Raw genomic sequence first — 19348 nt, forward strand, 5'->3', positions numbered from 1 at the left:
ATAAGGATAAGACAGGATTTAACTTTTTAAAGTGAGCAGTAAAACCTTGATTTTTAGAAAATATTTTACCTATCAATAGTCAAATAATAAAAACTTAAGAGGAATCTTCTAGAATTGGTCATGACCACATGGACATATTTGGAATTTGATTAACTTGAACTTAAAGATAAAGGTTATAGGAAAATTTTAGAAAAGAAAGAAACAAAGAAAAGTAAAAGGAAAAAGAAAAAAATTCCCAGAATTATGGTCACTCATACGTATGTATACGTGTTGGGAGAATGTCTGCATGAAAGTGAAAATTTTAATCAGCTACCTGAACAAATGAGCATTATGATTCCAAACATCTGAATGTTAACACAAAATTGGAATATTTCATTTCCTTCTAGCACAGAGTAGAACACACTACAGTGATATGAATTTTCAAGACATTTTGAATACATTTGAACTTAGTACATTTGAATATGCATTTGAATATATGCAGATATTACTTGCAATAAAACCAGCCTTCATTTTTATACACTTGTTCTCAGTGATGTTGAAACTATCCTAAATCTGGGACAGTTTAATCTTTCATTCACGTGCCATGCAAAAGTACACAGAGGTTCTCCTATACATCTGTGGCCCTCTTCCGAATATGTGAGAAATTGTACATGTTTATATGCACGACATTCTTTTTTGCTAGAAAAAGGACCAAAAAGTTTCATTAGTTCCTCAAAATATTTTGTGTTTTAGAGGAAAATATTCTTCTTACCCACAGAAATTGATATTTGGAAGTAAATATAAGTGCATTTTGATAGAAATAACATTAATATCAAGTTGAAGATGCTGACAGGCAGAAATTAGTCATGTTCTACCACATGAAAATGTTTTTATTACTGTCTTGCATTGTTATTTAAGTGAGTTTTTCTAGCTGTTCAAGTATTTGTTGATCTCCTCAAATAGATGAGAAGTGTTTTGATATCAGCACTGTACTTTGTATGTCTTCCCATCTGAAACTGTGTCTTTCATAAAAGAGTCTCAGATATAAGCTGATTAACTGAAGGATGAAGAAATCTAAATTTATAAGGCATTGTTTCCTAAATTCAGCCACTTTCATGGTTTTTGCCACATCTAAGTGACATCTGGTCATTCATTTATTAAATGTCTTTCATAAAAAAGAACTATCTTTTCAATATAATTATTTTATTTCATACTCTTAATAAAATTAATAAAATCTGGAAGATCAATGTCACTTTTCATAGCAGAAGACAACTGCAAAGAAACTCAGTGAAACCAAAATAATGTTATTGGCTTTAAATTACATATCATTGTCTAACAGGCATGCCAAGCTTGCTGCTCGGCGTTAGCAGATTGGAGACAGTGGCTACAGACAAATCAGAAGTAAATGAGACTTAGTTCTTAATATAATCTTGTATTATATATTAAGTGCTGAAAAAATTAAAAATAGAACAAACTTTCTAATTATGTGTTTCAACGTCTTTTAATTATATGCCCATGCAACATTTAAAATTGCGTTGTGTACCAGGAGCAGGTGTCCCTAGCTTTGGGAAACAGTAATATGGGGCTGTCTTAATATGACATAAATATTGAGGATGATTCTATTTTAGATTTCCAGTTTACCTTGTAACACGGTAGTAAGAAGTATCTGACTTGTCTGAAAGCAGTTACCACAGTATTTACTCTAAGAAAATAAAGTCCAGGTGGCTTTGCCATACTCTCTTGTAGGAACTCTCATTCTGGCTCCACCTTAGAATTAGTTGAAAACCAAAGTCTCGGTCTCACCCTAGACCAATTAAATCAGTACCATAATCTTAATGCATGATAGTCATCATATAAGTGAATAAATACAAAGTATTTCCTCCTGATAGGTTTCCAGATGATAAATAATTTCATTCTTCTCTGACATTAGCTTTTATAGTTTGCACATCTTCTGTGGTTAAAATTGGTCTTAGATTTTCATAGAGCCTAAGAAGAAATGCAGAGCTTGTGTGGGTTTCTGCTCCGAAAGAGAGGAGCCCCCTCCCCACAAGTTACATTGATTTAGTTTATTATGACGTTGGGTTTGTAGTCTAGTAACAGCACAAATACAGTGTATAAATTCTTCCACCTCATAAGAAAAAAAATGCTGCATGAGATCAACATACATGATTACTGCCTGTTTAAATTTTCACATTATAGTGTGCAAAATGAGTTGCTCCAGTTTCCCAAGATCATTCAGGCTCTGAATCATATATTAAATGGAGCAAAGTCCCCATAGCTTCAATTCTGTGGCAAAGTACACACAAATGGGAAATTGAAAACACTTTTTAAAAATTATTTTGCAAATAATCACAATAAAGTTCATTATAATTAAAGAAATAAATTAGAAATATGCCAGTTTAATAATCATCTATTAGCATTTCTTTCTAACCACAATTTAGAATTCACACTTTTATCCAACACCTATAGACAGTTGAGTTGATTTTAGAATTAGTTTCTTATGTTAACCTTGGCTTTGTTTCATTTTAATCCAAAAAAATATTTTCAACGTATGTAGGTTTTATGCAGGAAATCAATAACATTTACTGAAGAGAGAGATGGCAATATGCAATAGCTTGTTATATGGGAAGCTCGTTTTAGTATTTCCTGTAATTGTTACATAGGCACATTTATAAAGAGAGTGAGTTTTACTATGTTAATTTTCACAAACATGAAACTTACTTAAAAATAACCCATACTCTGATTGATTCATTTAATATTTTGAAAATGATTCATTGGGTATTCAATAGCATTAATTTTGCCAAGTGCCAGGCATATTTTGGGAAATAACAGTTGAAAACAGAAACAGTTCTTACCCTTAGGGGCCTAATGTTCCACTTCTAACCTTCACAACTAAACCTAGTTATTTAAGCTGGTTTTTTTAAAATTTTTATTTTTATATTGTGAAGTAAGGTGTATAAAAAGTACCTGACATAAATATAGCTCAATGGATTACCATAAACTGAAATAGAAACCCATATAAACGCCAACCAAGTATGGAAATAAAATATTGCCACAACACCTGAGAAAACTTTCCCTTCCCAGTTTCTATCTTCTTTCTCTTTACCTCAAAGCAACTGCTGTCCTGACTTTGAGGACAATAGTTGAATTTTTCCTGCCATTAAATTTTCAATTAAAAATTGAATCTTCATAAATCTTCATTAAAACTACTTATGAAAGTTACAGTGTAGTAATGGAGACAAGCAATAGGCAAATCAATAAATATACATTGTGATAAACACTGCAAAATAATTAATCTACTGGTTAGATCATATAAAGAATGGGGCAGGCAACAAATGTAGGCAAGAGAGTCAGAGATGGCCTCCATGAGGAGATGATGTTTTTGTGGAAAACCGAAAGATAACGTATTTGTGTATGTATATAAGTGCATATACAGTATCTTTTGCTTGGATTTTCATTTTTCAAATTAATTTTGAGGCATGTAGCAATAGTTCATCAATTTGTATTGCTGTACAATACTTTATTATATGGATACACCATATTTTATTCATCCATTCTATTCTTGATTTGAGTTATATCCATTTCTATTACCAATAATGCAACTATGAACCTACTTCTGCAAGTCTTTTAGTATACATGTACATGCATTTTTTGAGGGAATGAATCTAGGGATGGAATTTCTGGATTATTGAATATACAGATGGTCATCATTAGCCAGTAACGGGAAAATATTTTATCCTCAGCAGTGTATGAGTCTTCGCTGTTCTACATCCTCACACTTTTATTTAGGAAGGGTTAAACAGATAAACAACAACAAACTTTGAAGGGTGGAGGTGTCTAACCCAGAGAAAACACACTTTAATGATAATCCTAGAACATGACCTGACATTGATAATTTTTTTGTTACACTCTCTTTCCTACAGTAAGCGTTGTGGTTGATGTCTCCACATCCCCCCCCCCCCCAACCTTCTCAAATGACACATTTTATATTTGGTATCTGTGAAATCCACATGCTTTTGGAGATACCAGTGGTAGGAAATATAATTGGAATGCAATATTCAGCATATTCCCATGCTCTAGCCATAGATATCAGTTTCATATATATGACCCCATGCAGGCTGGTGTTATAGAAAAGAAAACTTCCTGGAGGCTTTTAGAAAAGTGAGCATCTCACTGTTGTTTTTTAAAACATTTTTTTGCTTTATTTTATTTTATCATTATTTTTTATTATGAATATTAATGAGATACAAAAAAAATTCTGGTAATGGGTATGCTGCCAGTAGGAAACTGGTCCTCACATCTCACTGTTTTTGAGATAGCTTTTTGAAAAGTTATCTCTCTGTTTTCATGGATGTAAACAAGAAAGTGTAGAGGTGAAGGGTAAATTGTCAGCATCTTGTGATCACATAGTCAAACATCTTTGGATTGAAGCTGGTGGAAGAGAGAGACAGAATCTGCCTTTTTGAATACATAGTTAAGAAACTGAATCAAAGCACTCTGGAGTTCATTCTACTGCAGACTTTACAGTTATAAGTGGCACTGTCTCCCAATTTAGTTTGAATGTTCTGATACTTGCAATCAAATTCATCTTAGCTAATAAAACCCCACAGACATTTATTTGATGTAGGTCATTGGTGGCTGTTAATGAAAACAGTTTGCATTTTACAAAATGGAATATATAGCTCTGATAATTGATTCATTCAAATACACACTCACCAAGAGCTGTTAATATAAAAAAATTGAACTAGGTGTGAGGTAAAGAAGTTATGAGTAGGGCAATTCAATGTTCTACTTTCCTGCCCTAACTCTACTCTCTTTGTTATATATACAAATATGTATAAACGCCCATGCATAGAGCACTCTTCCCAGCAGGTTCTGCACAGATCACTCACATATTCTCACTGGGAGGTATAGAATCCCACAGGCCACTGAAGGGCTCTATTTGAAGGAACAACTGATGTCCCAATGCTCCTGTTCACTGAACACCACAATGTCTCTCAAGAGCTGCAAGTTCTCCTGGATAGTATTGAGTGGAGTACCCCCTCCATGACCATATTCTGTGTTCCTTATGCCCTCTGAGGGTGTACATTCACCTACTGAACCTGCTCCTACACTGACCACCAAAGTCTCCACCTGTTGCAGTGGCTTAAAGGCACCCTTTGAATTTTATTCCTTAATATATTTGCCTTGCTTTTGCAGTGTACATTGCTTTACAAACAGAGAAAGAGTTTAAATAAGGAAGCTTATCATATTCGTTAAGTTAAATTGCAAGGTCTGCTTTTATTCCTGTGTGGGGGGATCAAATCATTGGTATTTGCAATGGCGAGTTTATGAAATCCCAACATTATTAACTTTGTGCTGAAGGTGCCATATCTTTTATTGGGCTCAGGTATAAACTAATATATTTTCTTAAGGGGAAATGAGCTAGAGCAGTCACTTATTTTGCATAATCATACTGTTTGATTAATGTATAGTAGCAGATTCTTTGGTCCCAATTCTTTTTTCAAAACCTTGTAGAATAATGGTTAAATGTTTTGGTTTTGGCCAATCAAAGTAACTACTGGTAATTATAATGCTTTATACATAAAATGGGGATCATTACAGAAATATCAATGTTTTAAGGATTAAATGGGAGATTTGTGTGAAGTCTTTAAATTTATTCCTAGAACACAGTGAATATTTAACAGTAGCTATTTTGGGTATTATTTCTATGAGGAAAACTGGTTAGAAAAAAAATTGAATCTTCATAAATCTTCATTAAAACTACTTATGAAAGTTACAGTGTAGTAATGGAGACAAGCAATAGGCAAATCAATAAATATACATTGTGATAAACACTACAAAATAATTAATCTACTGGCTAGATCATATAAAGAATGGGGCAGGCAACAAATGTAGGCAAGAGAGTCAGAGATGGCCTCCATGAGGAGATGATGTTTTTGTGGAAAACCGAAAGATAAGAAATAAGTCATGCAAGTACAAGACTGAGGGGAGCAAAAAAAAAAAAAAAAGGTTATAGGCAGAGAGGGCAGTATATGCAAAGATGCTGAAGCATGGCCAGATTTCCAGAACTCAACCGACTCTTGGGTAACAAGATGACATAAGGAGCAAGACATTTTTGTGTTAATCATTTTTTCCCCCACAGAATAGTTCTTACCTTTAATTTGAATTAATCAGATATGAGATAAATGAAATACAGATTCATTGTGCTCTTTCCTTTACTAAGTAATCATTAGACTCCTGCTATTTTAAACATTAAAAATCATAATCATTACCTTTGTCAGTTTGCTCATATAACAATTTTCTTCCCAAATATTTTTTAGATTTTTATTTCTTTTAAAACGTTTTCCGGCTAACTTCAAAACACAAACTCAGTTGAGTTTTCAAACAGGAAAAATCTTAAACACATTAAGAGAGGAGTCGCTGAATTACAAGGATGCTTTTTGAGCATGGGATTTCCACTGGATTCTACAGCCTGGCAAAAATTGGGGGTAGCAGGGGATCCCTGTGAGTGTGGTAAAGGAAGGAACAGAGATGTATGAGATGTAAGTAGTGGATATGTACAATTTAGAGGTAGCAATGGTGCAGAAAATCCATTGCATGGAAATTTTTAATCGAAAAGATTCAAGGGTTCCATTTTACTGGCATATGTGTCTAGGGGGATTTATTTTGATGTATATAATATTCTGTATATAACTTAATGTATTTATAAAATAAAAGTAAACCAAGACTTGTACCAAGTAAATACTAGTAAAATTAATGTTATAAAACAGTGAAATAGTAATCCTTTAAAAATATTTTAAGCATAAAAATAAATGACTTTTTAATTCAACTACTTACCTATGTTAGAGAAAGAAAAATATATATGAATATTCTGTCTTTAGGATGTCAAACACCAATGGATTTAAGGATATCTAAATCAGAAGACAAATGCTCTTATTTCTCAATGAAATGTTTGCTGTTCTACTATCTGGAGAAAGTGCAATGACTAGATTGCCCCCTCCACACCTCCACTAAATGGAGAACTTTATTAAATCTATGGGAATCTGAAATACCTAGATGAAAATTTAAAATTCCAGAAACTGAGGGCCGAGCCCGTGGCGCACTGGGGAGAGTGCGGCGCTGGGAGTGCAGCGACGCTCTCGCCGCGGGTTCGGATCCTATATAGGAATGGCCGGTGCACTCACTGGCTGAGTGCCGGTCACGAAAAAGACAAAAAATAAATAAATATATAAAATTCCAGAAACTGCATGATTAATCTCCACAGTGGAAAACATACAGAATATGTACCAAAATTCAAATATTTAGGATCTTCTTCATAATGATTAGCAACCCCTCATCGAACAATGTCTATCCAGTATTTGTTTTGTTTATAAGCCACATTTTTCCCTAAGTAAAAACTATTTTTGCTTACAAATATAAATATAAATTCATGTTGGTAATCATGCTTAAATTCAAACTATGCATAAAACTCGAAATTTGAAAATAAAAACAAATAATCTAGTCTACAACCTGGAGATTCAGATTCAAAAGACTTAAGCCAGGAACCTGGGAATCTGTGTTTTTTACAAAGCCCACCCCCAACACACACACACACACACACACACACACACACACACACACGCACACACACAGCCAAGATAAGTACCATTGATCTAACCATCTTATGACTAATATTCTCAAATTATAATATGCATTTAAATCATTTGAGGAACTTTTTAAGAACGATTCTGATTGAGGACTCTGGCTCAGTCCCAGGGTCTTGCATTTCTAGCAAGCTCCCAGGAGGCGCTGATACTGCTGGTCCAAGGCTCATTATCGGAGGACTCTCTGACAATTTTTTGAAAATATTTAGAGATGAAAACTCCACACCTTTTCTGACATTGTCTCCCAGAAACTGTCACTCATATGACAAAAAAAATTATACTTAGTTAGTTTAAGAGTAATTTCGATTTCAGTTCTTTCCCTCTATAAGAATATTTTTAAAACTATAGGGCAACACAGGAGTAATAACTTCTAAAGGCTGTTGCATTCAGGTAGGTGCCTTTAGCCAGAGTTCAAGTTTATATTTGTGCTCATCCCAGACAACAGTTAAGTCAATGTTCTTGAATCATTATCAGTCAATTTCTGCCCAGGCAATCTCATGGAGTTCACAATCCCACAGAATGACTCATCTGTTGGTCAGATTTCAACATGCCTAGATAGCCTATTTGTGAATGCAGAGATTCTTACCTCCAAAGAATTCTAGACAAAGAAATGAAGAAATGGCCAACGTTGAACGAGGAAAGTTTTTGTTGTTGTTGTTTTGTTTTGTTTCTTAAGACAAATCTGGAAACAATCCCAGATTATGCATCAGCCCCTTTAATTTAGACTTCAGTTAGGAAAGTTGTAAAGAAAAAAATATATATTTATAATGTAAGGGCTTGTTATCTTTCTTCCTGGAAAACATCTGTTTTTAGTTTTCCTCGGTCCGTATTAGATAAAAGCCTTAAAATTGCATCTGTAGGTTTAGGTTTTAGTTACATAGTTGGAGCTGTTATTATAAATATAGCAGTAGTCACTTTATAGCAATGATTATAATGAATCTGTTTCTCGGACTATGTGTCAGGCGCTGTGCTAAGAAAGCACTTGATAAGCATCATCTTAACCTTACATAAGAATGTTGTGTAAGTACTAGTATTAACTCTATTTTAAAAATGAGAACTTTGAGGCTTAGTAAGGTTAAATAACTTGTCCAAGGTAATAAAACAGTAAGTAAAAGACACAAGACATGAATCCAGAAAGCAGACCTAGTACTTCCTCACTCCCGAGTATATGCTTTTAATTTCTCTACTCTATTTTACCACTCTATTGCTAAGTAGACATCCTGAAGTGTGAATAAATCTTTCACCCACACTTTTATATGAAATAACCAATTTGACTATTGTTTTGGCATCTACCAGGTGATGATTCTGAGAGAATTATTGATGCACTTATGGAAAGTGGCATTCCTTCTAAGTATCCCTTATCATTTTGCTTAATGTATTTTTACTCCTGGACTGCCAGATAATAGCAATAAAAGTAATATAGTCACGTCAGGATCATTTATTAGTTACTGTGATGAGGCACCATAAACAAGCAAACCAAATGATTTAATGCACATTTCCTTCTCTTGAAGAAAATTTAAGGTACAGATGTCTGACAGAGAGAGAGAGCAAGATAGAAATTTTTTGAAAAGGCACTTTTGCAAAAACAATTTAAACTCCATAATAAATTTCATTATAACATCTGATGGGCCAACCATATTCTTTTCTCAATGAGTTATTGGAGGGGTTTGATTTGAAAAATTCTTTCTTTGCCCGGGCCCTTTTATTCTTTTTTTTTTTCTTTTTTTCCCACTAAACTACTAAGATGATTTGGGCACAGGATTAGAGCTCTGTTAGGCAGAGTTAAGCAGTGCCCTGGAGAAATGATAAGTTGAGGCCTAATAGGGATTTTCCTAGCAAGTAACTGGTCTCTGTGCTTGCACTGAGGCTTTTCTCTTTGGGAATTGGTTGAAGCATTGTCCAGCCCATCATACCCACTATGGCCACTCTATGAAATTAATGCTTGTTTAACTTTCCTATGCCCACTAAAAATGCGAGATGTAAGATGCTGGCTCTGTCAGGTTTTTGTAGATGTGTTTTTAATGAGTCTCCTATTCAAACAGCTTTAAAGGAATAAAAAATAGGAGATTATTCTACTCACTTACTATGTGGATCCATTCCAGTGATTATTCTTAGAACTTCATCTTTCATCCTTACTTTCAAACCAGATTAATCACATAATCATTTTTCTTTTACAATATTTAGTCTTCAAGATATAGGCATACATAAATACATTCACATGCACACACACAATTATATATACATATATACATAAGGCATCGCTACATTACATGTGTGTATGTATTTGATGACTGAGCATGAATGAAGAAAGGTGATAAATCTGGTTTGAGAATTTATGTATATTAATGGTAATGGGCAATTATTTGATATCTGACAAGATCCATTGTATATCATATATTTAGGAAAATAAACTGAAAATGGGGATGGGGGTGGAACATTTTGTATTTTAAGGTTACCTTTTTTTCTGTTTCATCCTAAACCACAGAAGTAACTGGTATTCACCGGGTGTTGGTAAGAATGGAAATGGCAGCTATCACAAGGGTTTGCATTGTCCCTAGATAGATCTGGAAAATTTAACCATCTTGCATGAAAGGGGAGGGGGTGGAATTTGGGGCAGAGGAAAATGTAAGCGATAGGAATTCCAATTCCCTTCCAAAGTCAGTCTTGGTTAGCTTCCAGTCCAATTGTGTGTGCAGTGGAGTTTGGGCATCTAAGACTGAATCACAGGATATTATGTGAGTTTTTGATCAGTCAAATAGGTCATTTTATTTTTATGATTGTAGTACATTAACCATTGGTATGAGTTTCCAGCTTTGGAACTTCTGCTGTAATAAAGGTGGTTTAAAATCTGCAACTACATTTTTCTTCATAGTACTGGGTTCTTAACTACCAAAGATAAATGAACCGCCCTTGTCTTCAGTGCAAGTGAGGAAAAAAAATACACACACACACACTCCCCGGGGGAAGCAAAAGCAGCAAGACTGAGCTCTCCTAAGTAGTTCAATTGAGGGGAGAGAGGCACGTCTAGCGGTTTGTGGGAGTGAATCTAATTATCAGTCTCTTACTTTCATTAATAGGTTGGAGCCAGTTAACTTCTCAAAGGAGAGCGAAATAGACATTATGCCTGAATTCTTAGACCACATTATGATTTAAGCATCACTTTCACGAAAATAGTTTTTTTTTTTTCATACGTTCTTTAGGAGGCTGGGCAAGTGGGTAGGAAAAACATCAAATATGGGAAAGGCAAAAGTAACTGCTACAATGTGGTATGTTTATAGATGAGAGGGAAGAACATTCTGGAAAACTGGAGAATATATTTTAATACATTTTAATCTTTCTCTGTGCTGTCTAATTATTTAGACTATCAGATGAGAACTTTCAATGTTTTATATGTTCCTGCAATCCCACTTGCTTTCTTCTTTTTCACCAGTGGTCTGTGAGTGAAAGCCAACTTGGGTATAATCTATGTGTTTCTTGACCAATATTTTTGGTTTCTTAGCTTTACTAGCCAAAAATCTGATGATGACTATGAAGATTATGCTTCTAACAAAACATGGGTCTTGACTCCAAAAGTTCCTGAGGGCGATGTCACTGTCATCTTAAACAACCTGCTGGAAGGATATGACAATAAACTTCGACCTGATATAGGAGGTATGTTAAAGTTTTTGTGGTGTGCTGTAGATAGGAACACATAAATATGTCTACCTGATTAGAAGAAACTACCAGCATATTTCAAGAGCCAGAAAGATTTAAATTATACTTTTATTCTATGCTGTAAAAATAAATAAAAAGCGTTTAAATAGCATTTAGGCCTGAGGGTGGGAGGCGTAATAAGTTCACAACGAAGACATGATTTTCAGGTGAAGCATGAGAGCTAGCAACTCAAATTTTCCTACGTATCCCAGAGATGCTGTAGCAAAAAAGTGGCAACTTCTTTATGAAGTAATATCAAAAAATGAACAAGAAAATAATAGTAAAGAGAGGATATATTGGTTACCTATTGCTTTGTAACAAACAGTCACAAAATCACAGTGGCATGCAACAATGAGCATATTTTAGTACCTTGCAGGGGGATAGGCAAAGTTAGGCTAAGCCAAGCTGGGGCTGCTCATTTAGGGCAGCCGTACTCTAAGCATCTCTCATTCTACTCCTGGGACCAGCAGACAAGTTAGGAGAATCCCTCTCATGACAATAGAAAAAAAGAAGAGAGAAAGTAGATGCTCATAAGGCTTTATGCTTAGGCTTAGAACTGGTACACTCAATTTGTCTCTATATTATCAGCCAAAGCAAGTCAACTGGTCAAGCCCAAAGTCCAGAGGCAGAGGAATGGCCTTGCTGAGGTGAAGACAAAGGTGTAAATGCTGGTAATCTACCAGAGAGAGTTAGGTCAAGGAAAATGGATAAAGATGAGACAGATGTACTTTTTGAATTGAAGCCCAGAATGATATTATGAATCCTTGTTCATTAAATGTTAAATGAAAATGGAGCACATGCATTTGGTCATGGATGTTATACTACAGATTTTTAATGTCAGTGCTCTCTGACAGATAGTTGTGTAATGGGCCTCCATATGGTTTACTCATATTATCTATGAAGTCACAGCATCCAATAAGTCATTGGGGAAGATTGATTTTTGTGTTGTCTAGAGGTGTGTGAGGGTAATGTGGTCATAAAAGGAATCAACAGGGAGAAACATTTCAAAAACAATTCATATTACATGTTGCTCTTTAGAACTACTTTATGTTTCTAATACCTTTTTTTCTGGGTCACTAAGTAATTATTTTCCTAAATGGGTTAAGTCAGTTAACAATGCCCAAATAGATTTCAGGGTTTAAAGGAAAAATGGTAAAATTCATGATATCTGAGAGAAGAATGAAGAAAAGCTAAGAGCAGTGTTTTTTATTTTTTCTGATTTTTTAATTTGTATATAGTTTTAAAGGGGTAATCAGTTTCAAAATTCTGCTATGCTTGCTTATTGCATTTACATACTTGAAAGAAAATGTTTCTGTGGAAACAAAATAGTTATTCTGATATAGTGAATTAGTAACTGGTACCAAATTAGTTACAAATAAATCACTTCTAACGTAGCTAAATAAATCTATTCTAGAAAACAAAGACTAGAACATAAAAATTTTGTACCTGTCCATATGAACATATTTCTATGGTTCTCTTTACAGTAAAACCAACCTTAATTCATACAGACATGTATGTGAATAGCATTGGTCCAGTGAACGCTATCAATATGGTGAGTTTCACAATAAAATTTTTTGTCTATTTTATTAGCATGTTTGAAAGGAAATTTTATGGAAATAGAAAGGAACATGCCAATAAAAAGAATTATTTTCAAGAATTTGGAAGAGAAAGACAATATTTCAAATCTTTTTTTCCCCTCTCTCTTGTAGCATGAAGATAATTAAATGCAGAGGATTTTTGAGATGAGAATTAAATGTGATCATATGTATAAAATTAATTTTATGTTATAAAATTATCCTATACTATTATAATTTAACAATCATTGTGCACTTGCCAAGTGCTACTTACTATAAAAGAAAATATAGTACTCCACTGCTTCTTAGAATATTGATGGTGTGGGGATAGCATAGTATGCTTTAAGTCAGAAATGTTTCTCAGAGGAAATAGTGCATCAGGTGTAACAATAAATGTAACTTTGTTCTTATATGACACTTTCTATCCAAATCTGAAATAAAAGTAGACTGGAGTCCATGATAAAATATAATAGAGTAAAATACAATAGAGAATAGAATGGGATATGACATAACATAACATTATATAATATAATATGGTTATACTATAACTTTAAACCAGTTTTTACAAAGCTAAATAAAGACACTCTAAGTCAGAAAAAGAGAGATAAGAAACTTTAATTGTTCTCAAACAGGGCGATAAAAAGTATACTACTACTGCCTACTCTACGCAAATGTTTGCTCATTTAACCATTAAATAAATTCTAACATTGACACTTCTTTACAGCTAAAATTATCAGAATCTCTAGTATCCTGATGTAAATTGTAAGTATCTAAGAAGGAGACCTATATACGTAGTTTATTTAAACTTAGAATTTTTAGACATTTTTCTTTTAGAAATAAATAACAGTCCCAAGAATTGTTCCAGAATTGCAGTTTATGAAATGCTGGTTTGAAAAATCAAAGCTTTTCATTTGTGTGTGTGTGTGTGTGTGTGTGTGTGTGTGTGTGTGTGTGTGAGTGTGTGTGGTTTTGTTTTCAATTTTGGTCAAAAGGTCGATCAAAAATTATTTAATTATTCTATCTCTTGGCACATCACTAATTAATGGACAAAGAATTTCATAAAATAGGAAACCTTTTCATTACCCGTAGACATCATATATGCAACTAAATGGTGAACAAGGGTGGCATGACTTACCCCAGTGGAAATGCCATCAATTTCAATAAGAAAAGGTGGCAGCTGGTGCAGGGAAAGAACACAGAACAATGTGAATGAGTCAAAAGAAGCAGATTCTAGACCAGTCCAGAGAGACTGTGTATTCTTGAGAAAATCAATAATGTACCTGGTTCTTTATGTTTTTCAACATAAAATGGCGGGGGTTCTGGGGGACTGCACTAGGAAGTGTGGATGAACCCCTTTTCCTACTTCTCGTATTCTAAGAACAGTGAGTTGCTGTATTTCTTTAATTTCCCCAGTTATAGGAATGCTTAAAGTCACGTTATAAAATAATGCAAGACATGATTAGGAACAGTTAGTTGGAATAATGTCAATACCAAATATTTTAACCTATTGTTTGGTATAATAATAGTTCCTTCTTTGTTTTTATTGTTCACATAAGGTGGTTTATTAAGTGAGATAATGCATGAAAAGTGTTTAGCTGGAGGACTGGCACAAAATAAATACTTGATGAATCATATCAACAAGAATAAAATGATAGCAGCCTCTATCAACAGTCGGGATGATGATCACGGTGAAGACAGAGACGGAAAGTGAAGAATCTTAGTTTTGTAGAGCTGGAGGGTCCCAAAGCATTTATTTGGATTAACTATTCATTTGTAAAGATGAGGAAAATGAGACCCAGAGAGAAAAGGTGTTTTCCTCAAAGACGATCTCTAAATATGGTAGTCAAACTAGAACTCTGGTGTTCTGACTCCAGGCCTAATGATCTGAATTTTACACGATGCATGCTTTTCTTAGACTGAAGTCACTACTTTCTAGTTTAGTGATAAGTACTTGAGGGGAGTCATTAAGGAGGTATATGTCATTATAGCATGTCAGAATATGCTTTGTGATAGAGATTAGCACAATAGTAGAAATTATTTTTTAATTGGTTAGTTTCATCTTGTTTAGAGAAAAAAAATAACAATAATAAATAGTGAAAAAATATTGTTACTTTTCATTGGGTGTTTGCTCTGCCAGGTGTAGTGCAAAACATTTATGTGTGTTCCCTCTTCTATCCCCACACAACCTAACTAGTTAGGCTCTTTAGGATCCCCACTTTATTATGAGGCAACAGCCTCTAAATCTCCAGCTTAGGATGTTTTTCAAGTATTCTGGGCTTTGTTTCACTTTACAGTGGTGGTTCTGAATCAGGGTAACTTGTTTCTCAGAAAACATTGGCAATGTCTGGAGACAATTTTAGTTGTCACAACTTGGCAGGGGTGGGGGCATGTGTATTAGTCCATTTCTGTTGCTTATAAAAATACCTGGAACTGGGTACTTTGTAAGAAACCAAAATTTATTGCTTACGGTTTCGGAGGGTAGAAAGTCCAAAGTCCCAAGGACACACCTGGTGAGGGTCTTCTTCAGTTGGTGGCTTTACAGCAATGTTGGGGTCCCACATGGCAGAAAATGGTAGAGCAGAGAGAGAGAGAGTTCCTCATGCGCTCTCCTTTTAAAGCCCTCAGAACTATGCCCCTGACCACCACTATTAATACATTCACTATGTCATGGTCCTACAATCTACTCACCTCTTCAAGGCCCAGCCTTTCAATTACGCTAATAGGATTTCCCAACCTCAACCTTTACAGTGGGTATTGAAGCTTCGATGAGGTTGGGGGTGTGGGTATCCTGTCTACAGCAGCAGGGTGGGCGGATTGCTACTGGCATCTACTGAGTAGAGGCCAGGGATGCTCCTAAACATGCTGCCATACACGAGACAGCCCTCTCCACAGCAAAGAATTAGCTGGCTCAAAATCACGACAAACTGCTCTACAGACATGGAAACTGAATGACTGTATCAGAAGTAAGCTCTTTTGCCAAAATTCATTTGGACAGGTCTACTTTTTCATAAAAATATCAAACTGATCTACAGAAGACAGGCGAGGCAGTAGCCTCCTCAGCAAAGTTTGTGCTTCTTTTGGGACTGCTCAAAGCCTTAGTGGCTTTGCCTCATATTGTCAATGAAGAAAAGAATGAGATATACCAGTGCTCTGCAATATAATCTTACTGTATTATAAACATTCTGTTTTATCTTTTTCTTTAATATAGGAATATACAATTGACATATTTTTTGCCCAAACATGGTATGACAGACGTTTGAAATTTAACAGCACCATTAAAGTCCTCCGACTGAATAGCAACATGGTGGGGAAAATCTGGATTCCAGATACTTTCTTCAGAAACTCTAAAAAGGCTGATGCACACTGGATAACCACTCCCAACAGGATGCTGAGAATCTGGAATGATGGTCGGGTGCTCTACACCCTAAGGTATGCTGTTAGAAAAGGAAAAGAGTAATTGCTGGAAATAAAACAAAATCAACCATACTTCCTTAAAAGAAATGAAAGAAAAAAATTTCAAGCCTACATTATGGTTGGCATGTTTGGTCAAATAGTACATGATACTACAAAATTAGATTTTTTTTTCTTTCTGTTATCAATGACCTTTTTCACAGCACTAATCATAAATAGAACTTATTTAATTTTTTATGGCTGGTGATAACTCTGTTTTCTCACAAGTGACATTTCTCTTGCCTTTGTAAGACCATCCGACTTTACCCTAATCTTGGCTTCTGTGTGTGTGTCTTGCTACTTTAGAACATGGAAACTAAAACACAATCAGTCATCTTTGAGACCACCAGCTCTTATGCTTGGAAATGTCTCTGATTCCAAAGAAATCATTGATAAAGGAGAATTTTTGATATCAAAATCTTCATGCATCCTTCTATTTTTAGCTGCACAATGGCAAGCACCTATGAATCTACAATCTTCCATTTCCTGTCTCCCCTCTCTTTATTACATTTATAGGCTGTTTGATTTAACTTATTGTCTAGTTGGGGAATAGATATCTTTTGGGGAAAGTTGAAGGAGCTTTTTTCATCTTCTAAACTAAATATTAGGAAACAGTATCTTATGCCATTATCTTAGCACTTCATACTTACATGCATTTAAAATATATTTACATTGAAGTTTCTCATTGTTGAGAGTAAATTATTAGACAGCACAATTTATAAGTACATAGACTCAGGAATTAGACAGATCTGGCTTTGGTTTTTAACTCTCTATGTTGCTATCTGTATGATCTAGGGCAACTCTTCACAATTTCTTGATACAGGATCTTAGGGGCAGCTCTCTGGTAGCAGGGCTCTTGGTGCTGGAAGATATCTGAAAGTTTCGTTTGCATAGTATGATGTTTTTACTTGGCTACATTTTTGTTTAGAAGCATTAAGTGAGAACTAATGAAAATTACCAGGAAAGAAGGCATCTCCCCCCGCCCCATTCCCCCTCCCCCACCCCCAGGACCACAACTGAGAAAAATCTTTGACCTTTTATTTCTTTAATTTCTATAAAATAGACATAATGATTCTGACCTTATAGAGTTGCTACAAAGACAAAATGGAATGATATATAAAGTGCTTAACATGAGCCTGATACATACTAAGCATAGCAGATATTAAATTTATTTGTATGTATTTTCAGTAAAAAAATATGAATGATTCTTCTAGATCTTAGTATTCTCAAACATCTAGCTTCACAATGACTTATGTTAAATGTACTTGTGGCATATATGTTGTGCCATATATAATATTCAACATACAGAGAATAAGACTTTAAAATGGCTCCAAAACCTTTGTCGGAGTTATATCAGTTACTAGGAAAAAAGGCCAAAATTACAAAAGAAATTCATTGCATGTATTTTGTATTCTTCGTGGGTTTCGTTAAATTAGAGATAAGGTAATGACTGAAATTAAAATCCAGTGGAAATTAAAGTCTGTCTGATAAAACAGAGCTTGGTCTAGCTTTTGAAATATGAAGTCAATCACTCTATTCCAAGTCCCTTTATTGTTCTCATAACATTGTAGTCATTTTTTTGATTTCTATTAATTTGCTGAATCACTATGACATTTAATTATGGGAGCCATATCAAAAATGTCACTCATGATATTCTATCATACTTTGAATGGTTACCAATCTATATGTAGAGATAATTTTATTCCGGTTTCTTATCTATATTGAGCTATGAGGGAGTGTGTGTGTGGGTATCTGCATGTACGGATAAATGTATATGTGTGTATCTATTTATCTGCAATCTATCTATATTATTTCCAATTTTAATAAGTCCAGTTTAATTTGGAGAAATAATTCTAATAAGATATCAAATTTAATTGTAATTTCATTTATGAATATAACTAATCTTTTCTTTGAAGAGCAATGCAATTGTTGAATAACAATGTAAAACCTCCAGCTTTGGAGACAGATAAACCTAGGTTCAAATCTCAGCTGTGCCACTAGTTATGTGACTTTGTACAAGTTCAAGTATAATAAACCCATAATAACACCTACTAAATAAGAAAACAATTCACTTTACCGAGTATCTCATAGACAATTAAGCGCTTAATTATCATGAGATATATTTCAAGATCAGTAATTGCTCTATTATATCACAGAATAATAAGTCATGCCAACTAAAAATCTTTTAAAGTAAATTTGTATAAAATAACACTTTTGTTAGTTCAACACTTTTGTTTGTTAGTTCAACTTTTTAGCTATAACAAATATAGCTAAAAAATATGAAATTTAAAAAATCATCAACTCATTTCCATTACAATTTGGAATTATGTTTATATTTCTCCAAACATGGCCAAAATATCTGGGATTCCTTTAATTCTTTAAGTCTAGGACTTGGGTCTTTGAAAATCTGTAGGCTTTAATATGCATGCCAGACACAAGCTAATTGAAACTGGCAAACATTTTTCTAATATATTTGTGTATGTGTATTTAACATTTCTTGTTTGACATTCAGTATTCTTCTACTCTATAACATTCTATTTAATGACCTCATAGTGTCCCATTTAAGAATGCATTATACTCCTTTGTGCAGCATAGATATTTTTAAACTCACCTATAGCAATTTAAAGTTAACAGCTAACAAGTACTTACAAACAGAAGGACTTGCTTTAATTAGCAGATAAGATCTGAGAATTATCAGCATTCATTTACATGCAAACAGTAAATGAGCTTAAGTCCTTAAAACAGTTTGTTCTGTTAATTAAGCTAAATATATTCCTGAGCAATCTCATGTGTGCAATTAATTTGCCAAAAAAAAAAAAACAACCAAAAAAATCCAAAACCATAAAACAAAAACTCAACTGATAACAAATTTTGAATAAATAAAATTGAGGTGAATAAGATGCTATTTCATCTGTGAAAATAAATAGACTACATTGTCTTAAATAATTTTTTTCTGAACTTGGTTATTTTTCAGTAAGGATCACTTTCTGTTAACAATAAGAATGT

At 34.1% G+C, this 19348-nt stretch overlaps 1 protein-coding gene across 6 annotated transcripts in view; it reads left to right on the plus strand.

The window, feature by feature from the left end:
• GABRG2 (gamma-aminobutyric acid type A receptor subunit gamma2) overlaps positions 1–19348 on the plus strand; it is a 91784-nt gene that overhangs the window by 18597 nt on the left and 53839 nt on the right. For 5 of the 6 annotated variants that reach the window (XM_063085824.1, XM_063085825.1, XM_063085828.1 and 2 more), the window contains exons 2-4: positions 11125–11276; positions 12803–12870; positions 16101–16321. In XM_063085824.1, the coding sequence (XP_062941894.1) occupies positions 11125–11276; positions 12803–12870; positions 16101–16321 (441 nt within the window). The remainder of the gene's footprint in view (positions 1–11124; positions 11277–12802; positions 12871–16100; positions 16322–19348) is intronic. The other variant, XM_063085827.1, reaches the window with a different exon arrangement.

The sequence above is a fragment of the Cynocephalus volans genome, chromosome 2 (genome assembly GCF_027409185.1).
Source record: "Cynocephalus volans isolate mCynVol1 chromosome 2, mCynVol1.pri, whole genome shotgun sequence".
Classification (NCBI taxonomy): domain Eukaryota; kingdom Metazoa; phylum Chordata; class Mammalia; order Dermoptera; family Cynocephalidae; genus Cynocephalus; species Cynocephalus volans.